General features: G+C 34.6%; 1 protein-coding gene, 1 long non-coding RNA gene and 1 other non-coding gene across 3 annotated transcripts in view; 1 reads left to right on the forward strand and 2 right to left on the reverse strand.

Moving 5' to 3' along the window:
* The window catches only part of LOC139085242 (uncharacterized), a 29890-nt gene that overhangs the window by 2949 nt on the left and 7223 nt on the right, over positions 1 to 19718 (forward strand). The window contains exons 2-4 of the long non-coding RNA XR_011543440.1: positions 3921 to 3988; positions 17060 to 17156; positions 17808 to 17957. This is a non-coding gene — a long non-coding RNA (uncharacterized lncRNA). The remainder of the gene's footprint in view (positions 1 to 3920; positions 3989 to 17059; positions 17157 to 17807; positions 17958 to 19718) is intronic.
* Positions 5682 to 19718, reverse strand: part of PIP4P2 (phosphatidylinositol-4,5-bisphosphate 4-phosphatase 2) — a 53787-nt gene continuing 39750 nt past the window's right edge. The window contains exons 6-7 of the mRNA XM_008540796.2: positions 8090 to 8180; positions 5682 to 7254 (exon numbers count right to left, since the gene is read on the reverse strand). Of these exons, the coding sequence (XP_008539018.1) occupies positions 7111 to 7254; positions 8090 to 8180 (235 nt within the window). The 3' untranslated portion in view covers positions 5682 to 7110. The remainder of the gene's footprint in view (positions 7255 to 8089; positions 8181 to 19718) is intronic.
* On the reverse strand, positions 8717 to 8818 carry LOC139085377 (small nucleolar RNA SNORA40). Its single transcript, XR_011543649.1, has one exon. It is a non-coding gene; the product is annotated as a small nucleolar RNA SNORA40 (small nucleolar RNA).

The raw sequence follows: 19718 nt of genomic DNA on the forward strand, positions 1-19718 counted from the left end.
TAAGTCAATATTTACTTTGATTTTTAAAAAAAGGTTTGGAGAATGGGTTGAGGAAAAGCAAGAGTGGAAATAAGAATCCAAATTAGAAGGATAATAATTCATAGTTAAATGTGTCTTATTACTTGTAAGTAGAGGTTTTATAAACAATTATATTTTCATATCTTATTTAACTTTACCTTCACAGTACCTTTCATTGACTCAATAAAACCCTGTATGAGCACAAGTAACACACACAAGATGGTTTCCTGCTCTCAGGGTATGTACTGTGTAGTGAGGGTGCAGATACACAAACAGACAATTCCAATTCAATAATCTAATTGTTTAGATAAAAGCACTCACAGTGTGCCTGTGTGCCTGGGTGGTGCTACTGAAAGCCTGGAGAGTTGGTAAAAGCTGAAGAGGTAGCATTATCTAGTGCTTACCAAATGATCTCCTTATCAACCTCCTGCCGGCAGTCTGCCTGTGATTCACTAATTCCACAAATACTTACAAAGCATTTTGTGGAGGATACACACATACACAGAGAGAACCATTATAGCAATGCATTAAAAACTATAATAGAGATTTGGTTCCATTCAGCTTAGCTCAGCAAAAAAACAAGTTTTGAAGGTCTATGCCTATTATGTGCCAGGCAGTGAGGATTCAAGACAAACTGAACTAAGACTAGTATGACTGAGGCACAATTAGCAAGAAGAGAACAATAGTCTACAAGTACCTATAAACTACTAAGTAAAATACAGGGTAGTATATGTATTAGAAGTGTTTACAGGGGATAGAAGTAGTACAAGGAAAGAATTCTGACAGGAGGAGAGGAAGGAAAGGAGGGATCATGGAAGTGTTCAGGGATCAGGAGGTAATGCCTGGATTTTTGAGGATAAAATGGAGTTTACCAACTTAGAGATACTCCTTGCAGGCGGAAGGACATGTCCAAAGACATATAGAAATGAAACAGCAGTCAATACCAAAAAATACCAGTATTTTAATACTGCAGAAACACAAAATATGAGGTGCTGCTTGGGTAGGGGTTCAATGTTAGGCTAAAGAAGGTTGAAGGGTTTTTTATCTCCTTTATATGGACATGGAGAGACGTTGAAGGACTTTAGGTAGGGTATAATAGGATTATTTGGAAAATAATCACTTAAGTGACAATGTGGAAAATGGATTGAGGAGAGGGACAGGGAGCAGGCAAAACAAGAACAGAAGCAAAGGGACCAGTTCATAGGCTTTTACAATAACCCAGGCCATGTTGATGAGAGCCACAAAGGTAGGTAGGGACCACAAAGACAGAAGTGCATGTAGAGAGAATAAGGGAGAACTGATGGACTGTAGAGGGTGTGAGAAAGAGAAGTGAAAATGGTGATGCCAGTTATTGACTTGGGCAGTCAGATGGATCTCAGAAATAATGAAAAGATATCATGAGTTCCCTGAGGAGGAAGGAGGGAATGGGATAGATCTAGAGTGTAGGTGGACAAAGGTAAGAATAATAAGAAATCATCCACTATAAGAGGAGGGGCTCTACTGTGGAAAGAGTGGTAAGGGCCTTTAGAACTTTGACGTTTTCAAGTAGTATCTGTGGGAAATTTGTAAAGAAAGCTGAAGACAGGTAAGCAATGTTGAGGAGCAGTTGAAGATCAAAAATTTGTGGTGGCATTAATCGGTGTGGTTATGGTAATTATAGAAGGAGATGATAGATTGGAAGAGTAATCAAACTGGACATGTTGAAGGTGATATTCAAGAATAGTGGTACAAAGAGAGTGAGGATTTTGTAAGGATAAGAAGAGATAAACATTCAGAGTGGATATCTGAGGGTAAGAGTTCAGAAATGGAGATGTTCTAAGTATGAGCATCCGGCATTCACCTACAGAGGTGAACAGCAGAAGTGTAATGGAGATAAAGGTCACTGGACTTGAGGGAATCAAAGAACTGAGTCCAGACCAGAGTATAAGATAGGCCATTCACATTGACATTTAAATCAACGGCTTATGATAAGAATGAAAACCAGGTACTGCAGTCTGCATTGATTATGCAGAAGTAAAAAGAGACCTGTGGATAGCAGATGATAAGTAGAGAGGAACTTTTAAAGGAAGGAGTAAGGCAGGTGTGTAGAAAGAGGCAAGGAAAAAAATAAGACATTACTAAGCTAAGGAATTCTCTATAAATCTCCTAAGCTTACTCTTGCTAAAGGCTTAATAACTGATAAAAATTTAATAGATTTTCTACAAGATTATTTAAGTGTCCAATATCTTAAGCCAAAGTTATATTTGATGTAGAAATATCAGACAATGTGGCAAGGTTTTTCAGAAAAAAATTTTTGAACACTGGGCACTTTCAGTAGCTGTATATCCAACCATATGCATAAGCCACTCAGGGTATTTAAAAAATGCAGTGAGAGCAATGTGCTTGATCACTTCCTATTTAGCAAGTCACCTTAAATGAGTTTCAGTTACACTGACAAAACTGAAAAGACTACTTCTATGGTAGATCAAAGACTCTCACCTGTTAAATGACAAACTGTACTCACTTCTTAGATCTTTAGCTTTATCAAATACCTTACTCTGTGGGGCAGTCCCAAAAGAATATAGGCTTTTTAATTTTCTGCTTTTTACATAGTATTCTGCCTCAAGTCAAACACTTGTACATTTATCAAAACATAAAGAACTTTGGTATTTATTTAAATTTGTAACTGAGCATGTAAAATGGATTAAAAAGTGAAAAGCCTTTACAAATCTTTTTTAGCATTTTGTGCTATTTAATCATTTTAATAAATATTGCTATTACAAGAAAAGAAGTTATATTGACTCATATGTCAATTTCCTCATATTTAATATGTAATATTCCTACTCAGTCTTATGATTTTGTTAATTATAAAAAAGAAAATAAATACATGTAATAATATTTTGTTAATATAAAATGCTCTAAAATTAATAAAGTTGGATATACTATCATAGTCGTAAAAATATTTTTTTAAACTAGAATATTCTATTCTTTGTGAAATGAATACTTCCAGCAAGCATTTTGTTAATTTTCTTTCTACAGATGAGATACAGACACTGAACAGCAGGGGGTACAAAAATTCAAAACTTATTCTCTACAAAGCAAAGCACAATAAAATCTCATGCTGTAGTGGAAAGCAGATACATTTTGGAAGCAGACAGACTGCTTTCAACTGTCGCTATCATATGTAGGCTGAATGACCTTTATCTAATTCAACCTCTCTGAGCTTCTTCAAGGGTAGAATCATGATAAGAATGACATAGAAATTAAATATTAACATATGTAAGGCAGCTCAATAAGCACTAGGGTTTTTTCTTCAGGGCCTATTACATATATGTGTACATGTACACCAAAAACACATCGAATAAACACAGATTTAGGTTTTATAGCAATTTGCGCAGACCATGAACATGGAAATGGCTGTAGAGTTTCACGATAGCATATGAGCACAACTATAGCTAGATCAAAACCAAAAAACAAAACCCAAACAAAAGAAACGGTAGTATTTACTTAAATACAATCAAAGCTTTTTCTATATGAGAAAATGTGAATGCCAGAGAAAGTGGATGTAAACGTGTGTATATTTTCAGCATAGTGTAGTACAGTGTTTCTCAGAGTATGATTCAGGAAAAACCTACATCAAAATCATCTAGGAGTGCTTGTTTTGAATGCAGTTGCTTGTCCTACTCAAAATCTACTTTTTCAGATCTATGAGTGGCACCTCAACTTCCTCTGGTAAAAGAGAAACAAGAATACGTGCTTCCTAGGGTTCCTGTGAATATTAAACAGCATGTGTTGTGAGGCTAATACTGTATCTGACACATGTCATTATTAGGATCTTTTCTTCTAAAACGACATATGTATATTCACAAATGACTTGCTCAAGAATACCTGACCATGGTTCCATTTCCCCCCTCTTTTCCTAGAAGAACTAAGCCATTTTACTACTTTGGACAGCAGGAGACAAACAAACCCTTCCTTTTCTGATTAGTAGGTATGGTATATTCTTTCAAATATCATTTTCCCAGCACTTCTGTCTTCCACTAGACACTAGAAAGCAAGCTCTACTTTCCATAAAACTGAGTATAAAGTCTCATAAATTTGGATTTAATTAAAGATTTATAGCAATTCATATAGAACTAAGTGTAAATACATAATTTGTTAACTTTAAAACTTAAGGTTTTATCAATGAAATTCATTGGTTTGGATTTTAGTAAATTTATTTTAACACCCTTCAAGAATCTAAATGAAAATGTAACAGATATTGACGTGCTCATGACATAGCATTCTTATCTATCTATCTTATTTATCTTATCTACTTATCAAGATCATTCCAACTGTTAACATAGTACAGAAATTTTTAAAAAGCCATTTATATTCCATCACTCAGATAATCACTCTTAACACTTAAGTGTTCAATTTACCTTAGTTTTTTCAATGCATACACATAAAATCATTTTTTTTGAAATTTTTTTGTAATTTTTTACATTTTTCTTTTGTAATCTGATTTTGTCACACAATATTTTGTGAACCATTTCCAATTAAATAGATGAGAAATTTCATCACAGTTTTAAGATTACCTATTATTTTATACTATGAGTATACCATAATTTATTTCACTTATCCCATATTATTGAATTTTTGGACTTTTACTTGTTTTTAGTTCCTGCTATAAACAAAAATATAATCATTATTGTACATTCATATTTGTTCTCTAATCCATAACACCTTTAGGAGAAATTCCTAGTTCAAAGAATATGTGCGTGTGTGTACTTTTCCATATCCTCAACATTACACAGATATAATCACTCTCTTTCAGTCTTTGTTAATATGGTAGGTAAAAAATAGTATCTCTTTGTTTTAACTTACATTCTTTGATTATTAGCAAATTGAAAAGAAAGTTCATTTTTATTACTTACTGTATTTCTTCTTTTGTGAATTGCTTTTTCATATAGTCCCTTCCTATATTAAAAAGATTAACTCCTTCTAGTATTTTGAAAATATCTTCACCAATTTATCTTTTGGCTTTGCTTATGATTTTTTTTCATACAGATCTTTTTCTTTTAATCATACAATCTATCAATCCTTTCCTATATGATTTCTGCTTTGGGGTTTTACTTGGAAAATTTTTCCTTAATATACAATTGTATAAATATTTACCTATACATTCTATAACAAAATATAAAGTCTAGACCCAAGGGCATTTAAGAATTTAACATACCAATTCATTCAATCATTTATTCATTCATGCCACAAATAGCTCTTGAGCACGTATGCACTAGGCATGGTTCTAAATACTGGAGATAAAGCAGTGAGCAAGGCCAAGAAGGTTCCTGCTATGATGAAGTTATAGTCCAACAGCAATATGATCATGCAGCATATAATTTAATGTGAGATTTCAAATTAATGGGGAAAGAATGTGATATTCAATATACAATGCTGTTACAACTAGTTAACCATTAATAAAAGAAATAAATTAGATCTTATTTCATACTTTTTGTCAAGTATATTACAAATGGATTTAAAAATCTATATTTTAAAACTGAAACCATAAAAATACTAGAAAAAACATGTGACTATTATATAAAGGAATATTATATATATTCTTAAATATGAAAACCTCTTTAAAGTAAGATAAGGCAATTTTGGAAATGACATCTTATTTATAAAAAATAGAACAGAACAGGTAATTTTTAAACAATAATCTTTATTAGTGTATTTTCAAAGGTACATATAATCCTGAGCTACTGCATTTATACATTTATCATTTACTCTTTGAAGTTTACATGTATTTTGTTCCAAACTCTCTGATGAGTACATTTTTATACTAATCAGGAACATAAGTAATTTAAAATATTATTCTTATCCCTGGAATAGCCAATTAATTTACTCCAATCATCTCATTATCTAATTCTACTATATTACCGCTTTAGAACATTACTTCTTAATTAAGCGATTTCTTTTTCAAAACTGCAAAGATGGGCAGTGCAAGAGCTGATTCCTTAAATCCTAGCGAATTCTTAGAAAACTATGTTGCTTTTTGTCTTTGATCTATTTTCTTGAATAAATTGGGTAATTATCTGAGCAGCTATATTTGAGAAGAATGGTAAGAGTAACTACCTCTAATCTCAACATTTTAGCTAGTGTAAAACGTCATAGGCTCCTTTCACATGTAAGTAGTCCATAATTATCCCAATAAGAAAAATTTACCATCATCTAATGAAAAAGAGGGCAACCCAATGTAAATATATCCTTGTTTAAATGGTTAAGTATTACAAAACATGTTATGTGAAATATTTCCTCCAGGCTCTATAAAGGAATACGTACAGTAATTAACATCAAATTTCATAAATCTAGACTAGTACTTTTATAATTGGTAAATTAAAAAAACAGACAAAAATGAAAGACAAAAGTCCTGTGATCTTTGAGAAAAAACATTTATCCAACATTATGTCCAACTGTGGGCAAATAAATATTTTCATTCTTGTATTTTAAATTACTACCAAAATATTGTATCTTTCTACAAACAACAAAAAACAAGCATACAGTATCTAGAAATGGTTTTTATCTGAGAAGAATGTCAAGTCTTTGAAGGTACACTCAATATTTTTTCCTGAATAAGGTCACTATGATCTTAGGTTAAAGTTACCATAAGCAGTTCAAGCAAAATGCATATTACTTAGATTTTAAAGCAAGCAATTTTGATAATGTTTAATTAAAAATGTAAGTATAAACGTGAAGCTATTGTAGAAACATTTAGGAACACTTCTTAGGAAGACCCATAGATCAGCAAGTAATGGAATAACTGATTTAAAAATAATGAAAGGGTGATGTTGTATGTAACGTTTGGTGACAAATCCAAAAATATCTTTAAGAGATGTAAAGAACATGAAGACATAGCTTTATTATTCAGAGCTTGAAAAGCTAGCAGGAAAACAAACTATTTGTGTATAATGTAGTGCAGTGAGCATTTGTTTATAAAAGACTCCCAAAGTCTTGAAACTTCATACATAAACCGGAATGGAATCCATTAGGATAAATGATTTAAAGACGTCCAGAGTAGCTTATCAAGAACTGCTAGATACTCTCACCTGCATCACTGAATCATAAACAAACTTATGCAAAACTGTGTTCTGGATAACTCACTCTTATGGCTCCCCAATAACAAGCTCGGATAAGGCAGATCAAACCTAAGAGATAAGCAATTGCCCAAGAAACATAGGTTGCATGAAATCGCCTTGCAAAATCTTGGGTGCCAACCTAAAATAAAAAACAATATAAAAACAAAAGGTTAGAAACCTTAAGCAAACATCTGCTTACAGAACTCATGTTGGCTTACATGTGATTTTTATGAAATATATCCCTCAGGGCACAAAATTCCTATAAAATATGAGTTGGTATATTTGTTGACTATCACTGACAGAGTAAAATTTAATAAGATAATGCTGCTAGTTATATTAACAATAAATTTTATGAAGTCAACAAAAAAGCCCCCTACAACATGTTATCTCTAAAAGGAATTTAATCTATATAAATCTTTAGTATTGTGTGACACAATAGGAACATTGCTATCATATAGGACCAGGTGGAACAAAGGAGCACGGAAAGCAAATGGCAGCAAAACAGATCAGTCCCTTGCTCTTCTCCTGGGATAATCTCCAGGCTAACTGCTTAGCTTCAGTGTCCTCTAAAAACAAGTAACCTCATATTGATAATAAATCTCTGCTTGACTTGAACACAGAATGGTTTTTCAGACCTCCATAGCTGACTAAGCATTGCTTCAGATTTGGCCATCGGCAAAATTGGTTCTGGAACTAAATAAAAACAAACAGGCTTTTGTTTAGTGGATGGCAAAGTCCCCAACGTCAAGGATATTCAGAGGGCTCCTAAGACACCATTTCACCTGGATGGGCAAGCTCCATTAAAAGCAGGTCCACGGATTGAGCTTCAGATTGCCCACAGTCCTTGAGAAGCTTCTGGACCTCGTATGCCACGGAGGCAGGCAGGGGTCATTGAAGGTTGTCCCAAGGCCTCACCATTTACTATTGATAAAGTTGAGAGAAAAAATTCTAACAGTGAGTAGAGTAATACTCACAGTTAATCCAACTCCAATGAAAATGCATATCATTCCAATGGTAACATATGCACAGCAGCGTCTTCGCGGAAGTGCACTACCCACTGAAGAACTGCAAATTCATGAGAGCAAAAGAGAACATTAAGTATTTCCATGAAGATTCTCCATTTCATCTTTATGAGTACTTATCTACGGCTTTAGTAACCTGTATACTTCCATTTATTTATTCAATTTGAGAGACAAGAACATGCATAAAAACATCATTTTTAATGAGTGACATTAATCATAATCATAAATGGTGAACTTGTGATATATTATTATGGCTTTAAACAAAGGTCAAGCCTTGGTCATTGACAATATCCAAAAGAAATCATTGTGGTCAATAACGATCTCCCAAGATAAAAATCTATTTCCAAAAAAATCTATTCTAGAATGGAAAATAAGTGCTATCTTACAAACAGCATTTGATTTTTTTTTTCTAAAAAAAGAAGCCATCTTTATTTCATGTGAATGTTAAAATTAGAATACTAAGTCAATATAGCTGAGATTTCCATATATCCTATGCTTTTTAATTATCAATTCTCCAGTCCTGGAATCAGCCTTTATGTTTATCAATACCCTCGTCTTTTTAATCTGTTTTAGGTATCACATGTTCCTTTTTATCTGTATCAAACCCATACTGAACAATGAGATCTGGATTGCAAAAGAGGATCTATTTATTTATTTACTTATTTATTTGATGAGGAAGATTGGCCAGGAGCTAACATCTGTGTCAATCTTCCTTTATTTTGTTTGTAGGATGCTGCCACAGCGTGGGGTGATAAGTGGTGTGTAGCTCTGAGCCTGGGCTCCGAACTCACAGACCCCAGGCCGCCAAAGCAGAGTGCGTGAACTTAACCACTGCATCACCAGGCTGGCCCCAAAAGAGGATTTATTTTTTGCACCTGTCTCTAAGTCTTTGTCCACAAATTAAACAAAACAAACACAGTGCTATTGGTTTTTTTTTTTTTTTTTACGGTTATAACTGTAATATGCTTAGTGCATAAAATTTGGAAAATAAAGAAGAAAAAGCAAAAGGAAAATTACCTATAATCCTACCACCATAAATAGTCTCTCAATATTTTGGCATATTTTCCTCCAAGCATTATTTGTAACTTGCCCATATAGCATAACTTATACATATAGCATAAGCATTTTCCTATCTCATTAAGTATTCTCACACTGGAATTCTGATGGATGAATATAACAATTTAACCAATTCTCTACTACTGAACACTTAGTGTTTTCATTATTATAAATAATGTCACCTAAACCTCATTTAAAAGCATAGTGCTTACTTTTCATTGTTTTTTTAAGATAATTTTTTAGAATTAGGATTACAAAGCTAAAGAGACTAAATTTTTTGAAATCTTTTAATAGATACTGCAAGAAGCCGATGGGAAATCCATAAAAAGCACATACTGTTAGCACACTTCTCAAGTGAAGTTCCAAATCCAAAACCTTTCAGTTCCCTCCACTTCTAACTTTCAAAATTTTCAAAATGATACAAGTATAGCAAAGATCAAACTGCCAAATTAGTGTTTTCTCTTCCTAAACATACACATATTAGCAAATATCATATATCAGGCACTGTGTTAATGAATGATGTAATGAAGTATCTGATTTGCCTTTGTATTCTGAGTGTCAACATCATGCCTAGCACATAGTAATTGCTCAAGGAATGTCTGTTGAATAAATGAAATACAGAAATGCATCACTTACTAGGCATAATTTAGAAATGTGCTATTCCAAACAGGGTAATTTGGCAAAACAGAAAAATGATTTTCCTTAAGTCCCAAATTTTTTAAAAAATTGATGAATATTGTTGTAAATATATATCAAACTATTCTTGAATACTTAAGTGAAACATAAACATCTGGATGACCTGGGGTCATCCTTAATTGCTGTAATGTACAGCTTGCTATCTGGAGTTACTAGGGCACACAGGATTCACTGCTTTCATATCATATTTAGCCTTAGACTACTTTTAGTTTTAATTCCTATATGTGCATTTGGTTGTTTTCCCTGCCTTATACCTCACAGCTGGCCATCATTTCTCATTTACCTGTGTATTTGCTTCTGGCAGTCTAATCTACCATGAATTAGAATACAACTAAGTTTATTAGAATTATGTATTGAAGAAGTCAAAAGGTTCTAAGTGAATATTGAAACAGCTTTTCTGTAAGCCAAAAGAATACACTTTAGTACATTAACTTCAGTACATGAATTCTGCTTAGAAAACCCATGCCCATTTTTCACACTCAACTTAAACAGTTGTTAGCTCTCGGAAGTCTTCCCAGAAAAGAAATAATCTACTGCTACCCTACAACCCAAGTGACATCCCATCACAGGGATAAGGCAATGACCAACAAACACTTTGAGCATGGATAATAAACACTCATACCTTTAATACGTATGAGGTATTTGTATGCAATATGTAGTATTTTTGCATGAGTTAAAACTTTATGTCTGTGTTAAACTGTATGCTTCTGTGACTTGCTTTTTTCCCCCCCAATACTCCACATGAGACTCGTCCACATTCATATGTGGAGATTTAGTTCATTCATTTTCTTGACTATCTTCCATTACATGAAAATACCACAGTTTATTCATCCTCCTTGTTGATGGACCGTCAGGGTTTTTGTCTTGATTTTTTTGTTAACAAAGCTGCTTTGAATACTCTTTTATATGTTTCCTTACGTACATATGCAGGAATTTCTCAAAGACATATACCTAGGAATAGAATTGCTGGGTTGTATTGAAGACATATATTCTACTTGAATAAATGCCAAATTTATATCCCTACCAAAACGATAGGAGAGCTTCCAGTGCTCCACCCACATCCTGATCAACACCAGCACTTGGTATTGTCCTGATGACTGACAACTTCCTGAGTGTGAATGGTATTTCACTGTAGTTTTAACATGTATATCCCTGATTTCTAGCAAGGGATTTCTAACAAGGTTGAGCATCTTTTCAAATGCTAGTTGGCTATTTGTTCTTTTATTGTTAATTGCTTATTCATATCTATCGTCCCTTTGTCTTGAGCTGTCTTTAGCTTACTGATTGACAGATGATACTTATATAATATAGATAATATTCCGGGCAGCTACATATACTGCATGTATCTTCTTATAACCTGTTTTTTTAAATTTAGTTTTAATAACATCTTTTGTGATGAGTTTTTACTAACAAAATCAATGTAATGTAAGGTAATTCTATTATAATCAAAATGGTCAATCTTTTCCTTTAAGGTTTGTGCTTTTTTTTTTTTGCCTTATCTAGGAAATTCTTTCCTATTTCTGTCATAAAAATATTTTTCTATGTTTTCTTCAAAAAGTATTAAAAGTTTGCTTTTTGTTTTTGTCTTGATCTATAAGAGCACAGTCCTTATAATTTTTCATTCTTATTTTACATATATTGAAGTTATATTATTGGTGCACACAAGTTCAGAATTTATGTTTCTGATGAAGTGACCATAAAAATAATTCTTTTTACACTAAATAGTTAGAGCACATGCTAAAATGCTATAATAGAGAAGTCCAAAATACAGTAGCTTAAAAAGAAGTTTATTTTTCTTGCATGTAAGATTTTGAAGGTAAATGTACAGCCTGAGGTTGATAGACAGCTCTGCCCCACGACTGCCATTCATTCGACATGGGTAACAATTGTCTTACTGCAATTGCCTTTTCCAGCCAATTGGAAGAGGCACGAGAAAATCTAGACAAGCAGTTTTGTCTTTAAGGAGAGTATCAGGAAGCTATATTCTTCACTTGTGTTCATATTCCATTGGCCCTAACTTAAACACATGGTCACAAATACCTGCAAGAAAGTCTAGGAAGTGTAGTCTCTAGCTGAGTGGCCAGTAAGACTGAGAATTCTTCTACCAAAAGGAAGAAAGGAAGAACAGTTTCTGCTATTTTAACTCCTATCAATATTACTGTTTTCATGTTGGTTGGTGTTTGCCTGGTATATCTTTCCTTTTGGTTAGGGTTTCATGGTTTTATCTTTTTCCACCCTTTTACTGTCATTCTATGTTCTCATATTTCATGTGTTTCTTCTTCAAATTGCATATTAGATGTACTTCAATCTGACAAGTTTAGTCTAGTTACATATATCCTGACAACTGAAATGTATGCATTATTTCTGCTATCTTATTTTGGCTTTCTATTGTTTACGTATTTCCTATGCTTTTTCACCCCCTCTTCTGGACTTCTTTTGGATTGACTGTGATTATTTTATTTCATTTTCCACCTACTATTTAGAAAGTTTTACAATTTATTTCTATTTATTTAGCAGTTACACTTAAAATTTTTAAATACATGCCTTTTAAAAACTAAAATCATTTAGTAAATCTACCTTCCCAATAAATACAAGGATCTTAGAAAGCTTTAACTCTAAACATTGCACTCCCATCTTACATGTTCTTGTTCTCCAATATTTGAGTTCTATTGTATTTTTGTTTCTCCAAATTTGTTAGCATTAATATTATTATTATTGTTGTCTTTGCTATTTTACACAATGTTCCTGATGAATGCTTACAATTTCTGGATTCACTTTTTCTTCTTGCATTACAAAAATTTCTTCCAGGGTATTTTTCCATTTTCCCTAAATTCATCTTTAGCAGTTTCGTTAGTGAGGGTCTCAAGATAGTAAGCACTCTGGTTTTGTTGTTGTTGTTATTGTCTGTTGGTTGGTTGGTTCTGGCATTTGAAAATATCTTTATTTTACTTTCATTATTCTATTATGGTTTAGATAGGTCCATAAAATCAGTTTGACAGTTAATTTCTCTTAGTACTTGGAAGTATTTTTAAACTTGTTTTTTGGCTTCCATTGTTGCTGTTGAGATGTTTGCTGACAGAACTGTTATCTTTTTCATATTGAAAATCTGTCATTTCTCTCTCTGCTTTTAATATCTTCTATTTTTCTTAGGTTTTCTGCAATTTCACTATAACACATTTGTTTATTCTTCATGTATTTCATTGTTCTTTTTGAATCTAAAGGTTCATATCTTTCATAGATCTAAAACCCCTTAGGGATTATCTCTTCAAAATATCCCAACCTGTTCATTTTTTTCTTCTAGATTAGACATAGATATACTAATATATATTTCTCTTAATATTACTTTCATCTGTGTCTCTTTGATGGATTCTGGGTAATTTATTTACCTCTATCTTCCAATCTACAGCTTTAGTTTTGAACTTAATCTGATCTGTTTAACCTGTCCATTGCATTTTAATTTCTATAGTTTTTGTTTTGTTTTGTTTTGTTTTTTTGAGGAAGATTAGCCCTCAGCTAACTACTGCCAGTCCTCCTCTTTTTGCTGAGGAAGGCTGGCTCTGAGCTAACATCCGTGCCCATCTTCCTCTAGTTTCTACGTGGGACGCCTACCACAGCATGGCTGCCAAGCAGTGCCATGTCTGCACCCGGCATCCCAACCAGCGAACCCCGGGCCGCCGAGAAGCGGAACATGCGAACTTAACCGCTGCGCCACTGGGCCGGCCCCTCTATAGTTTTTAATTCCTAGAAGTTTCTTTTAAAATCTGCCTAGTTATTGTTTTTGTTAATTTTTTTATTTTGAGACAACTGTAGATTCATAAGCAGTTGTATGAAATAACACAGAGAGAGATCTCATGTGGGTTCTTCTCAATTTTCCCCAGTGGTAACATCTTGGAAACTACGGTACAGTACTATAGCCAGGATATTCACATCCATACAATCCACTAATATTCAGATTTACTATTTTACTTTTACTCATTTGTGTGTGTATGTGTGTATTTAATTCTATACAATCTTATCACATGTGTGGGTTCACATATTCACCACTGCAGTCAAGATACAGAATAGCATCACCACAAGGATCCTTTTATAACCACACTCACCTCCCTCCTGCCTACCCACCCCCTGCACCCACTACACCATCACTAACCTGTTCTCCATTTCTAAAATTTTATCATTTCAAAAATGCTACATAAATGGAATCATACTGTAGGTAACCTTGTGGGACTGGCTTTTTTCACTCAGCATAAATTCCTCGAGAGATTCATCCAAGCTGTTGCATGTGTCAATAATTCATTCCTTTGATTGTTAACTAGTATTTCAAGGTATGGATGTACCATAGTTTGTTTAACCATTCACCCACAGAAGAACATCTGGGTGTTTCCAGTTTGGGACTATTGAGAACAAAGCTGCTATGAACATTTGTGTATAGGCCTAGCATGATGAGATTAAAGGACAGAAGCAAGAAACTGTATTGTATATTTATGGAAGTAGAAGAATTTGTTGAGGCTGGGACATAAGAGGTCATGTGTTGAGGTGGAAGAAAACATAACAAAAGATATCACTAGAGAAGTTAGGCAAATACCTAAACCTGGAGGGTTGTATATACCTTGCTAGGAAGTTTTGGAGTTTGATTTTGGCTTTTAGGCAATGCGCCTATATGTCACATTTATGTCAATAAGTAGAAAATGTCCTTTGTTGGGATACTTTATATGACACTAATAGGCAAACCTAGGATAACACTGTAAATAGAACCTCTTTGGGTTGTGCAGTATACAACCTGCACAACTGTATGCCATGGCCATAAATTTAAAAGATTTGAATCTAAAAGATTCGAAGCCAGAAAATTTAAAAATGTCTCTCTGGGAACCATTACTCTAGTAAATGGATAGAAAACTACAAGGCTGAAGGCCAAGAGATAAATTAGAAAGCTACTGCAGTAGTCCTGATGAGAGATCCTGAATGCACGAACTAAAGGAGCAGAATAATGAGAATAAGAGAACAGAAACGAAATGTCAAGAGACAGAATTGATAGGACTTGTTTCCATTTGGACATAGGGAAAAACATACATTCCAACTTCTTGCTTGGTCAGCTGGGCAGATGGGATAACATTCTTTAATATATTTATCAATACACAAGGAAAATTAGTTGGCAGAGTGGGGTAAGGAAGGTGGATATGTTGTGTCTGAGATGCCTATAGACACCCAGGTTAAGATAACTATAGGTAAAACAGTGAGTACTGATTGTATATTTATATCAGGAGCTCCAAAGAGAGATCTGGGGTGATTTAATGGCATATTTGTTGTGATTTAATGGCATATAATTGACACGGGAACATATGAGAAAACTCAGATACAGTGTGGTCAAGTTGCAAGCTGGCAGAATAGCAATATTTAATGACTTGGAAGAGAAAGTGAAGTCAACAAAGAAGATAGAAAAGGAAAGTTCTGCAGAGTGGGAGAAAAAAAATCAGGAGAAAGTGATATCCCAAAACCAAAAAAAGAACAAATTTTAAGGAAAAAATAAGATGATCAACAGAGCCAAATACTACAGAGAAAGCAAGCAGGATAAGGACTGAACAGATCTATTAGAATTTGCACTTGGGATGCAAATTTTGTCATGCAAATTCAGTGGCCTAGTGGGGACTGATGGCTCACTGCACTTTACCGCAGAGAGAACGGGGTGCCATGATCAAATGAAGTTTGGATAAGCCTTGAAAGGAAGACACCTGCATCCTTCTGAGAAGAGGAAATGAAGTGAGCATAGATATAGATGAGTTTATAGGTAGGAAGTGTGAAGATGAGGGATTTCACAGATAGCCTTAATCATCTCAGAGAGACAGGAGGCAACTCATCTGCTGAGACTGAGAGAGTAGTGGGGATGAGGGATGGGAATCTAAGAGGAACAGTAAATATCTGGAGAAAACTTTTGGAGAATGGGGAAGGGAGTTAATCAAGACACTTTAAAAAGGAAGATCAAGCAAGGGTTTAGCTGAAGTGTAAAGCTATACATTTGCAAAGAGCTAATCAATATAGTATTTTTCCAGCTCTCAGTTATCTTAGTAAAGGAAGGGAGAAGCCATGCCATATTGATCCAAGATTGGTGGTTTGAAAAGCAGATGGATGGATCTGAATTTCAAGGGATGAAGACTCAGCCAGTCTGCAAACCTAGGAGAATATATCTAACATGCTTAAAAGAAACTTATCATTTCTCTGCCAGACACAGTTCTTCTAGATCTTGTATTTCCTATCTTAGTGAATGGTTCCAGAGCCTCTCAGATATAAGGTCATCCCTGAACCCAATCTGTCTCTTACCCCTTCACATTCAATCCTATCTATTCCATTTCCTTAATAGCACATCTACCCTTTGACTCCTCTGTACCTTTGCTCAGGTAGCTCTTTCCACAAGGAATCATCCTGTCCTCTTTTTCAGATCATTCCCACTCATCTTTAATGACATAGTCCACATCTCCCTCCCTCCTCAAGCCTTCCCTCACATTCCTTTTCCCTCCAATATGGATTAGGGGCTTTTCAGAGCAGAGCATGCAGTGCAGACCTCTTTCAAAGCACTTGAAACTTTATTGTAATTGTCTGTTCTCTTCCCTATACCCACAAGACTAAGTTCCCTGAAAGCAAGGTTTTATCTTTGATTTCAAGTACCCAGTACCAGGACTGTTTGATTAATTCATGAATATTTATAAAACAAAGCACAAAACATCAAAATAAAAGAGTAAGAGTCTGCTATTTGTCTAAAATGGTAGGAGGTGAGCCACAAAGGAGTACATCAGGGATGTAAAGAAATGATATTCAATGATAATTATCATGGATTACATAACCATCTCTACTAGTCTTAGGTCCATTATAACATTTGTGTGGAAGTCTAGTCCAAGGTGTATTTCAGAATGCTAGGACTATATCTCCTGTCCAGCAGTGGCCACGAGCTGCCCAATAGAAAGAGAAACCTTGCGTTTAGCTACAATAGCCCCAGCAACTGCTTGAGCAGAAAACAGTGATATAAAAAATGCCTCTTGGTCTCCAAAGCCCTGGGGGAAGCTTTCTTCAGATGTTTCATAGTAATGATTTAGTAATTCCTACGACTTAAAAATAATTTTAGGATATTTGATATTTGTGTTTAAAGAAATAAAATTCTATCTCAGAATCTTACCTCAACAGATGACTCATCATTTTGTTATGAAGAAAAACATTCAAAGAAAAAGGAAATCTAGATATGAGCCATGAATGTTCATGTGATAATAGTATCTTTGCTCAAGTAAGTAATGAATGCCTTGAGTCCTCCCAAGTTTAGCATGTGATTCCAACTTTATAAACATTCCTCTAAGAATGATATTTAAACTGATTTATTCCATGTGAATTTCTATGCAAGCTGCTCCTTAAACAATTGATACAAATTCTTCTTCACATTAATACACTATCTTGTGACATTTTAACCAATCATAGAGTATCTAGACATTCAATACTTCTTTCTTATTAGCAAAATATTGCCACTGTTCTAAAATAATTCACCAAGCAAATCACGTGAGCAAAATTCTTAACCTCTCTAACAGTTCCTGAACTGTAAAATGAAGATAATAATTTCTGCATTCCAAGATTGTTGGAAAGATTACAGCCAGCATATCTATGTATATAAAGCAGCCATCTATCACTGTGTTTAGCACACAGATTGCTAATGACAAAAAGTCTTTGCTTTTTATTTTCTATTTAATTTGTTAATCCGATTTAATGTTCTTGGTGAAGATATCTACAATTCAATTTTGTTCATTTTTGTAAAAATATAGATTATACACAGAAATATGTATCATTCACATAATATTCATGTACATGTGTGTAGGGGCATATCTTTCAAGTATATATTTTTCTGTGTACTTATTTGGAGTCATCCACTTTGCTTCTCCGTGTACAGACTTCTACTGGATTCAACAAAGTTAAGAATTCAGATGATTAATTTCACAAATAAATAAAAAATGAAACATCTGTTCCTTTGAAGCTATAAACATGCTGGAAAGAAGTTATTCTCACAGGGCTATATTATTTGGAATTGGATCTAGAAGAGGTAAATGGAGATATTTTGTTACATATACTCTACTTCTCAGGCACTTTTTTTTTTGCTGAGGAAGATGTTGCCCTGAGCTAACATCCAAGGTCAATCTTCCTCTTTTTGTTTGTGAGCCACCATCACAGCATGGCCTCTAAGAGATAAGTGGTGCAGGTCTGCACCTGGGAACCAAACCTAGGCCAATGAAGTAGAGTGCACCAAAATTAACCACTAGGCCAGCTGATCTAGCCAATCTCAGGCATTTTCTAATTGTTTTCTCCTAGCAATCACTCTTAGGATTTCTCTACTCTCAAAATAGATAAGATATTTATATTACACTTAGTATCACACAAATTAAACCATGAACTCATATTTCCAATTTTAAAAATTGAATTGTGCAAACATTCCAATTTAATTTTCTTAGTTCAAGTTATAATTCACACATATAAGTTGAGGACAATAATTTTTAAACTAGAATTTTATTATCAAAATATACGCTGTGTAGAAAAGAATTAATATTGCAGGTCTGAGACTGGCTTAGAAAGATCTGCTTTGCAGGGTTGGCCCTTGGTTGGCATCTGGGAACTTAGTTTTCTAGAAAGTTCCTACAATTCCCTCACTGATAAGAGTGGTTTACTATACCTATATTGTTTACACAAACACTATGGTTTATGCTGAACACCTCTTTTCCCTCTGGGAGTTTGGAAATTGGTCTGTCCTATGCAATAGGTGCCTATGTAACCAGCTCCAATAAACACCTTGGGGAGTGACGTCAGCATCATGGCAGAGTAAGTTTTCCATTAATCTTTCCCTTCCAACACACAGTGAATAAAGATCCACACTCCAACAGAAGACATCCAAACACAACACAAAAATTGTCAGAGAGACCCATGCAGTGATACAATGGAGGGTGAAGAGGCTGGAGCCCCCCTGGGAGGACATGGAACAGGCTAAAAGAAAACTTCACTCCCTCCCCTAAAGACTGTGATCCAGGACCGTGGGAGGCCACCAAGAGGGAAGAAACAGGGGAGGGGACATTTGTTGTCGGGAACATCAAGGACTCCCAAGGGCCGTTGCAGCCTAGAGGGAATCCCTCTACAGGGGTGAAAGCTCTCATCGGGGGGGGGGGGGGGTTGACCTTATCAAGTCAACACCTGAGGAGAGCAGATAGTGAGAACAGAAGGAGAAAACCTGGAAAGCATGCAGGAGAAAGCATCCCTCCCCTAACCGGCTCATCGTGGCTCCAGCCCCTGGGATTTTGGCTGAAGGCGGAGGGCTCAGAAGACGTGGCTCTTGATCCCCACCCAGTGGCAATAGGTGGTAACTGTGACCAAATAATGCCAGGATGCAAAAAAAAAAGATCCACTCCATCTAGCAATATCAAATATTATATTAGATCTCCAGACCAGAGAGAAAATGACAAGTACCCAGAAATCAGTCCTGAGGACACAGAAATATGTAATGTAAATGACAAAGAATTCAAAATAGCTATCATCAAAAAACTTAATGAGGTAAAAGAGAATGTAGAGAAACAATTCAACAAGTTCAGGAGCCACTTCACAAAAGAGATTGAAACTATAAAGAAGAATCAATCAGAAATATTAGAGATGAAAGATACAATGGAAGAACCAAAACAAAATATGGATTCCCTGAACACTCGAGCAGACACCATAGGGGAGTGTATTGGCATAATCGAAGATAGACAAGTTGAAATGCTCTAGATAGAGGAGGAGAGAGAACTAAGACTGAAAAGAAACAAAAAAAGTCTCTGAGAAATAT

Source organism: Equus przewalskii, chromosome 8 (assembly GCF_037783145.1).
Source record: "Equus przewalskii isolate Varuska chromosome 8, EquPr2, whole genome shotgun sequence".
NCBI lineage: Eukaryota > Metazoa > Chordata > Mammalia > Perissodactyla > Equidae > Equus > Equus przewalskii.